Genomic DNA, 9,520 nt, shown 5'->3' on the forward strand with positions numbered 1-9,520 from the left:
ACATCCTTTATTGGATGCGGGGGAAAACACAGTGACAAAGGATGAGGAAGAATCTGAGGTACTTAATGACTTCTTTGCCTCAGTCTTTAATAGTAAGACCAGTTGTTCTCTGGGTACCCAGCCCCCTGAGCTGGAAGATGTGGAGCAGAATGAAGCCCCCATAATCCAAGGGGAAATGGTTAGCGACCTGTTACACCACTTAGATGCAAACAAATCTCTGGGGCCACATGGAATGCACCCAGGGGTACTCAGGAAGCTGGTGGAAGTGCTCACCAAGCCACTTCCAATCCTTTATCAGCAGTCCTGGCTAGCCAGGGAGGTCCCCATTGACTGGAGGTTAGCAAATGTGATGCCCATCTACAAGAAGGGCTGGAAGGAGGATCCAGGGAACTACAGGCCTGTTGGTCTGACCTTACGGCCGAGGAAGGTTATGGAGCAGATCATCCTGAGTGCCATCACATGGTACATCCAGGACAATCAGGTGATCGGGCCCAGTCAGCATGGATTTATGAAAGGCAGGTCCTGCTTGAGTAGCCTTATCTCCTCCTATGACAAGGTGACCCACTTAGTGGATGAGGGAAAGGCTGTGGTGTTGTCTACCTAGACTTTAGTAAAGCCTGTGACACTGTCTCCCGCAGCATTCTCCTGAAGAAACTGGCTGCTCAGAACTTGGATGGGCGTACTCTTTGCTGGGTAAAAAAATTGGCTGGATGGCCAGGCCCAAAGAGTTGTGGTGAATGGAGTTAAATCCAGTTGGCGGCCAGTCACAAGTGGTGTTCCCCAGGGCTCAGTGTTGGGGCCAGTTCTGTTTAATAGTTTTATCAATGATCTGGATGAGGGGATCAAGTGCACCCTCAGTAAGTTTGCAGATGACACCAAGCTGGGCAGAAATGTTGAACTGCTTGAGGGTAGAAAGCCTCTACAGAGGGACCTGGACAGGCTGGATCGATGGGCCAAGGCCAATTGTATGAGGTTCAACAAGGCCAAGTGCCAGGTCCTGCACTTGGGTCACAACAACCCCATGCAACACTACAGGCTTGGGGAAGAGTGGCTGGAAAGCTGCCTGGCGGAAAAGGACCTGGGGGTGTTAGCTGACAGCCGGCTGAACATGAGCCAGTGGTGTGCCCAGGTGGCCAAGAAGGCCAACAGCATCTTGGCTTGTATCAGAAGCAGCATGGCCAGCAGGACCAGGGAAGCGATCATCCCCCTGTACTTGGCACTGGTGAGGCTGTACCTCAAATACTGTGTTCAGTTTTGGGCCCCTCACTACAAGAAAGACATTGAGGTACTGGAGCATGTCCAGAGAACAGCAATGAAGCTGGTGAAGCATCTGGAGCACAAGTCTTATGAGGAACAGCTGAAGGAACTGGGATTGTTTAGCCTGGAGAAAAGGAGGCTCAGGCAAGACATTATTGCTCGCTACAACTACCTGAAAGGAGGTTGTAGCAAGGTGGGTGTCCATCTCTTCTTGCAAGTAACAAGCAATAGGACAAGAGGAAATGGCCTCAAGTTGCACCAGGGGAGGTTTAGATTGGATATTAGGAAAAATTTCTTCACTGAAAGGGTTATCAAGCACTGGAACAGGCTTCCCAGGGAAGTGGTTGAGTCACTATCCCTGGAGGTATTTAAAATACCTGTAGAGGTGCTGCTTAGGGACATGGGGTTTAGTGGTGGACTTGGCAGTGCTAGATTAACAGTTGGACTCAATCTTAAAGGTCTTTCCAGTCTAAACAAGTTTATGATTCTGTGAAATTATATCAAAATATTGATGACTTAGGCAATAGCATTAGTACAAATAGAGGTGAATGCTAAGCCTGTATTCTTTGCTCATGCTAAAGTCAATAGCAGTTAAGTTCAGTGTATTTTTAGGGTAACAAAGTGCTATCCAGTGGGCCCAATAAGCTTTAATACTGAAGGAGTGCAAAATGTGGGTGCTTAAACAGTATGTCCAAGTCTCCTATGCATTCAGGAAGAGACACAAATATATAATTGTTCATAATTAACAATATCCTTATAGCACCGCCTGTGAAAGGAGCTCACGTTCCTTCATAAATATTAATTAAATCAAGCCAACACCCCAGTTGCATAACAATTATTACTGGTATTAACAGATGGAGAAACTAGGGCAAGTTTCATTGCCCACACAGAGCATCTGCTGCAGATCTGGGAAAAGACTGACCCATCCGCAGCCTGGGTTGAGCGGTCAGATGCTGGATTCAGATGCCTCATGACAAGTATCCGACTCCAAACACTGCACCCAGATTGTCACATTAGGGTGGAAATGCCTCTTTGAAAGGTTAATGTCAAACAGCATCATTAGAGAGGGAAACTAAGCAGCAGTGTCTCCAAGGAAACCAGCACACATGAGAGGGAGCAAGCAAGGAGACAAAACCAGGAGTTGGAAGAGAAGATAGAGATGGCAGCCATTCCAATTTCCCTTTTTTTTTTTTCATATTTCTGGTATGATTTTTCTCTTGTTAAGTTAGATAGCTTTCTGCTGTGAATGTCAGAGCAATTTATTTATAAACAATTAATTTAGCTTTCTATCACTGATGTGTGAAGGACCAGATCTCCACCTCGAGTCCTTCCAGCTGCCCCACAGGAGTCCACCTGCTTTCTTCCTGGGCAGTGGCAACCACCAGCAGACTCCAGCTTACGTCCCCCCATCCTTCATGCTTTCCTTGTGTGTATCCTCACTACGGCTCTGGCTGTCATTTCATCCACCACTGAAATGCAACTGTTCCAGGTACAGGCTGCAGAAGTCCCTTAGGGACATCAGCAGTGCACATGTATTTGCTTTCAACACCCAGACCCTACATGATGGCACAGATTCAGCACAGAGAGTCAAGCACTTGGGAGAATCACAAAGTCATTTGGACTGGAGTAGGACCAGAAGACACAGGTCAATGCTTTGCCTTATAAAAAGTACAAAGGTCACTTATGAGACTTGGGCTTGCAGTTTTTCATCCATCTAAAAGATGGTACACTGGGCTGTAAGGCTCTCCTAAGCACAAAGTACTATTGGCTCATGGCTGGAAGAACAGTATTTCCAATTAAACACGCAGTATCAATTCTTACCTCTTGGCATTCCCACCAAAGCACCAACATTATGCAAGCTGAATAGCTGATAATGCACGGTGATGCAGTTCTAGGCAGTAAAAACTATTCTTAAGCTCTTCTTACAGCCAAGGGGTTTGACTTGGACATGTTACTCTGCTTCTATACTTAGCACTATCAGAGGATGACCATTTGCACCATAAGAACAATGTGCTAATAAAAAAAAAAAAAGAGAGAGAGATTTATCCTTTTTCAAATTCAAGAAAATTCACTGCATGGGAAGGAATTCTCCCTTGTGAATATGGGTTAGTCTGTCTGGGCTAATCCTCTACTCATATGTAGTGGCTTACTATGGATTTAAAAAAAAATCTGGAGGCTTAAGTAGTGTATTTACAGTGAAACAGGCTCACATGAAAGATGCATTTTCAGTGAATTTAATGACACATTTAACTTGAATTAATGTTGGAGAAATCTAGAAATCTTTTTTTTTTCCTGTTGTTTCTGTGAAACCCTTTAATAAAGGCTTTACAGAAGCAGTAATATGTAACTTTAAAAGGGCACTAAAGCCAATTGAAAGCAAGCCAGTGCAGACTGAATTCCTGCAGAACAGCAATAAGTCCACCCACCACCACTCGGTTCCCTTCTAACCACAGAGCTACAGATTGTCAGACCGCCACAATGACCATAGCTCACTCAAAGCAAGTGTCTTAAGGCTCTATGTCCATGTTTTCCCCAGATTTACCATGGCTTGTTCATTGACTTCTCCGCTCTGCCTGCTCCAGCCATTTTTTTGTTGGAGTATATTTTATTTTGTTTTCTTTGAACCTACTTGGGTTAGGTCATAGAGTGAAATTCCAGTGCAGCCCTTGCATGCCAGTTGTGTAGTAATCCCCTTATGAACCACACAAACATCTAAGAAGAGAGTGAAATCTCAGTGCAGAGCGCAGAAGAGCAGAGAAAATTAACGCGGAGCAGAGGCATGTGGAGGGAAGTGCAATAGGAACATGATCTGCCCAAGGATGCCCCATAAGCCAAGGGCAGAACTGGGAACAGAGCATATTTCCTAAATCCTTGTCTATCCATCCAGTGCTCTCCAACTCATATTGCTTCTGAATAAATGTTAACACAATTTTTACCTACATCTTATTCATTTGGAAATGGCACCTACTTCAGAACAGTATTTCTATGCTAGACATACAGGTCTTAAAATACTACCTAATTCTGTAGGCAAACCACACATCTGCATAGGCACAGTTAAGATTAAGCAAGGCACAAACCCATGATCAACTGAACAGTGATGGAAGAGCCAGATACAGAGTATGTGCAAAGAGCTACATGAGCGCTGTTTTACTGCAGCTGTAGATCTTGACAGCATAACATCCCAGTGCTTTCCCCATGCTGCCGGTTGTGGACCAGAGCTTGCAAGATGCTGCAGATATCTCAAAGGAAAATACCAGTCTCCGCAGAACTCCCCCGCACAGCTCAGTTTGGTGTAGCCATCAGCAAAGCCTGTTTTCAGGATGCTTTTTATACCGTGTGATCTCCAGCAAGGGATATGCTTTTTTACACCATAAAATTTAGGGAAAATAGCTGCATTGCTGTGAGAATATTTGTGCCCGTTTTCTCGCAATGATGCAAAGCACACGGCAGAGGACTGCAAGCACTTGAGGGACTGCAGCTTCAAGGGTGATTTCCTGCAAGCTTGGCCTGATAAAAGCCCATTTGCATGCATTAATCCTGCCACAGTCATCAAGTAAAGTGTGGTAGCAGATACCTCCACAAAGCAGTAATTTCACTCGCAGCAACTTGATTACTTGCAATTCTCTGTACATATCCAAAGGCTCTCTCACTGCTTTAGTACACCAGTATTGTTCTAGTATAGACAAAATGAAGCAAGCCATTTTATTCCCATTGGGAAGGCAAAGTCCTGATGCACTTTAGTCTCTCACTTTGTGGAAGTGGATTTTACCCACTGTTTAGAAATACTATCAGGAGGAAAGTATCATTTCCTGCTTTTACCTCCACGTTTCAGGGCAGAGTCCACCAACTCTATCACAAGTGATAAATCTCCTTACAAGTGAGCACTGTGCCCCTAGAAACTGCTCCCCTGCCTGCAGCCTCCCCAGGCACTGCCTGCAGCACTACAGCCCGACTTCCTAAAGCTTAAGGAAGAAAACTTGACCATGCCAAAATCAACAGCCTTGCTGTTGAGTTTCAAGGAGCCAAGAGTCTGTGGTTGGTGTACACAAAAGGTTTGCTGTTTGAGAAAACTCTGTTTCTGGAGAATTTCAGCTATCTAATAGTATTTATTAACATAGCCTTGCAAGTCTCTATCTCTGCATCTATTACTTACATAAACAAACATGGTGGCAAAGGTACAGCAGACATGTCATGGTGTCATGACATTATTTGCATGACCTTCGTCAAAGAACTGCAGAGCTTTTCTGCTGGCATTGTGGCATTTTGTCTGACATCTCACCACCAACAAAGAAAACAGCTGTGCCACATTCTGTGATATGTTTGAGCTCTTTTTAGTCTCTGCAAGGTCTTCTTAGGAAAGATTATTATTTCTGTTCCCTAACACCAAGGATCCCTTATCACCAAGAAGCCTCCTAACATGTTAGGTGATATATGAATATACAAAAAGCTTTAAAGAGCTTACAAGCTGAAGATAAGGCAGATAGGAGAGCCCAAGGAAAGATAACAGTGGCCTGCATGGGTGACAGTGGCCATCATAACATACCAGCAGCTTAGTCACTGCTAAGTTTTGCCAAAGCAGCTACAACTTGCAGTTAACTAATTGCACTTTTTCAGTGCTAAATAACCAAAACAAGACATTCAACATATTTTAGTATGATATGTGGCAGAAGATCATGCCACCAACTTCTGGTTTATTACCAGTTTCACCACATCAAGGGTTTTACTCAAGCCCCCAGCTCTCAGGAGCCTTCCTTCCAATTCTGGCTTCCTTCCAAAACCAGGCATATCTGTAACTCGCAGGGGTACAAAGGACAGCTTGAAAGCAAAATCTGGGTTCACCCTCAAGAATTTAGAAACCAAAGAAAAACCACTAACCATTCCAGCTGCTTTTTTAAAAATACAGATAAATAAAAAGATACCCCAAATCTTGAGATTTTTTTGCCAGTGCCAGGATGCTCTGCCAGCTGATGCATAAATCAGCATGTCTGGGACCTTAGCACAGGCAGCCAGTTACTACCTAGCTGGAGTACAAACCATGCAATCCGGCCAACAGCCTTGTTCAATTGTGGTTCAAATTCACTGCAGTTAATTTGCAGAAGTATTTAAAATGCCTGTCCTGAAGGCATTAGGACCACTGCATCCAGTGAGTCATCCACAACACCTGATGTAGACAGGTAATAAATCTCACTGTGTTTACTAAAGCTTTCTGTAGGACTCTGTGGGTATTTTGCATTGAGATGATGTAAAATAGCATATAGGCCAGACACCTGCAACGGTGGGGGTTCAGCGCTATTCTTCCCTTAATAACCAGTTAAAATCCATGGATTAAAGAGTACTATACACAGTAACTCAAGCACTATCTAGACAGACACAGTAGCCTGGTGTTAAGCATCCCATCTTAGGATTCCAGAAAACAGATTTAAGCTTTTTGCTCAATCATGGACATGTTTGGGTAGAACAAACCAACTTAAGCCATGAAGTCCCTGCAGCCATATTAGCTTTCAAAAGCTCCTTTGGCCACCAGTGACAGAGTGTTTCTGTCAGCATGGAATGCATCAGGGTCCAGCTGGGCCAATGTCTTCCCAGCTTCTCAGGTGGGTTTTGCAGCCCAGGCTGATGGGGACAGAGCAGGACCCAACCTGGCTCTGCTCAGGAACATCTACGTGTCAGTGGCTACAAGATCAACATCCCTCTTGTCTCTGTCCCTTTGTGCTTCACCTGGAGGACAAAAAAACCCATTTCCTTTCAAATGAGCAAGACATGGGAGAAGCTTGTTAGCCAAAAAGGTCTTCTTCCAAACTATGGGAAGAATAGTGGGAGCTGATGCAGATAATGTTAGATTTACTGGAGATACAGTACCAGCCTTCCTGTGGCCCAGCTGGAACACGATACAGCTGAAGGAAGGCTCGGGGGTGAGAGGCAGGGTCAGACACGTGGAGATGCACATTGAAAGCCAGGACGTAGGTCGCACTTGCTGCAGAGGGTCAGAAATTCCTGTTTCAGTGGGGCGGATGGCGGCAATGACTCACGCATATCGCATTACTGGTAAATGTACCCTGGTTCACGCTTTCCCTTGGGCAGGAGGCACTGTACCCAGCTTTTCCAGGAAGCATATTGTATCCTGTGAGGGCATTTGTGCAGGGCAAGGGGTACTCTGCCCAGTAAGAGCAGAGCTCACGTTCTACCTACGGAAAATAAGTGCCAAGACAGGTTTGGCACTGCCCTCTGGGGACCTTACAGACAACATGGAAAGTATTAAATTCTGATGGGAGCAGCAGCTGGCTTCTATCAGAAAGGCACTATAGAGGAGAGAGACACACAATCTAAAGGATAGAGATCCTTTTAAAATCCTTAGCATTTCTTTTCTCACTGGAGAGAAAAACAGCCTATCAAGGTCATTTGCACTCTGCCGGCTGAGGAAGATGTGCCGAGGCTGCAGGGCAGCGCGGCTCAGACCGTCGGGGTGGGATGCTTTGAACAACATTGTGTTCCTGCAAAAATAACAGTACCAAGCAAAACTTGAGATTAAACCAAGGCTCTTTTTCAGTGCCTGAGTGGATAACAACGTCACCGCTTCCAACTGCCAGCAGGCTGCAAGGCAGCAGCAGTGTAAATGGAAATTAGTCTCTTTATGGATGGCAGGCAGGACTGCAAGCCTATATCAATGCAGAACAACACAGCTGAACATAAAATCCCCCCCTTGGCAATGGCACCATATCAAATAAATTGGCGTCTCAGCTTACCTTGTGAATGCGCTATCCTTTTGCAGTCGGAGAGTAAACATAGCAGACGAGGCAGGCTGATCGGCAGAAGCCAGAGCTCTGAGGCAGGCTCCCTTACACAACAGTAGTCCTTTTCCCTGGCAGGTCAGAGGAGTTTTCATAGGCAGAGACGAGCCCCTTTGCCCAGCGGGTGCCGGGGGAGCCCTGCTGCATCACCACCAGCCGGATTGGAGGCTGGGTGTCTGCGGGGACCTCGGGAGCATATTCCTTGCTGGGATCCTTCCCCCTGCAGTCATAGAGCACGCAGGAGACCAGGAAGACCAGAAGCAAAATAACATAACTAGCTACCAGAATGATGAGATTCAAGGTAACAGGATCAATCTCCAAATAAAACTCCATTTGGTCCCATACTATTGAGTGCAAACCCGGAGAATGAAGTTTCATATGCACAAGTGAGCAACCGCTGACCGATCAGAATAGAGGTATTGGCTTTGCGGTAAAAATACATTAATCCTCAGGTCTCCTGTAGCAATGGATTTCCCCGAACTGGATGATTAAAGCAGCTCAGTTTAATAACTTAAGCTCCTTCTTTTAATGCCACGTTGCCTACAGCAGCAGAAGCTAAATTTGAATGCTATATTGACAGGAAAACATCCCCCTTGCTCAGGGGCTATCTTTCCTTGACAGGCAGGTACCAAACTGAGTTTCCTCTAAGGGCATTTTGCAGAACCTCCCTTCTACAAGTAGGTTTGGGCTTGTGGGCAGAAGAAAACTGAGCTGTGTAATTAGTACAGAGATAAATTAGGGAGAAAGTAATTTCTTTTCTCAAAGAAATAACTTTTCTCCAAATCATATGAGCCTGATTCTCATTTTGACTAAGAACTTTTTGCCCTGCCCTCGTGCTACAGAAGGGCTTCTAAAGTGAATTAAAGACTTATTTCCCAATTCCATATCAGGATTACTGGGACACATCACACCACTGTATCACATGCTGCCCAGCCAGTCCTTGCACAAACCGAGCTGTAGGAGCCCACTTCCCGCAGGCTGCTCCGTCCCCTTCAAGTCACCTGTGTGCGAGAAGGTGCAATACAACTGGGTACCACTAATTTCTTTGTCCTATGTGGACCCTCTTCTTGCTAAAAAAAGTCAAGTTTGCAATGTGGCTGTCCCCTGCCTGCAAGCAGCGCCAGGCTGCCCAGCCACAAAGCCTCCAAGTACTTTTTGCTCATCAGCTTCAGAGATGCAAGTCTGGAAGACGCAAGTAGGGACACATGTATAGCTGCCATGTATTGCCCACACAGCGCTTGCTTGTTTCCCTAGAAAACCAAGCTAGAAAGACCATCCCTCATAAAAAAAAGAGTGTACCACTGTATCAGATACCAGGAAGACAGATGGGAAGGGCAGGAGGCGATGCCGATGAGTGCCAGAGACCTTACGTCAGCACGCTTGCCACTTCCACGTAAAACTCCAAGGTTTTGGTCAGCATTACAGCACAGGAGTGTTTTAGGAAGAGATTAGGCTGTCCCAGCTCTTAGCACTGC

The 9,520-nt window shown here is 45.5% G+C and overlaps 1 protein-coding gene across 1 annotated transcript; it reads right to left on the minus strand.

Moving 5' to 3' along the window:
- Window positions 1-8,093: 8,093 nt before the first annotated feature.
- Window positions 8,094-8,423, minus strand: SMIM36 (small integral membrane protein 36). Its single transcript, XM_075719404.1, has one exon. The coding sequence runs from the start codon at window positions 8,421-8,423 to the stop codon at window positions 8,094-8,096; it is 330 nt and encodes a 109-aa protein (XP_075575519.1).
- Window positions 8,424-9,520: the final 1,097 nt, after the last annotated feature.

This window comes from Pelecanus crispus, chromosome 12, assembly GCF_030463565.1.
Source record: "Pelecanus crispus isolate bPelCri1 chromosome 12, bPelCri1.pri, whole genome shotgun sequence".
Classification (NCBI taxonomy): Eukaryota; Metazoa; Chordata; class Aves; order Pelecaniformes; family Pelecanidae; genus Pelecanus; species Pelecanus crispus.

Bases quoted from the DNA above. Each gene is read 5' to 3' on its own strand.
- SMIM36 (XM_075719404.1), bottom strand. From the start codon at position 8,423: ATGAAACTTCATTCTCCGGGTTTGCACTCAATAGTATGGGACCAAATG.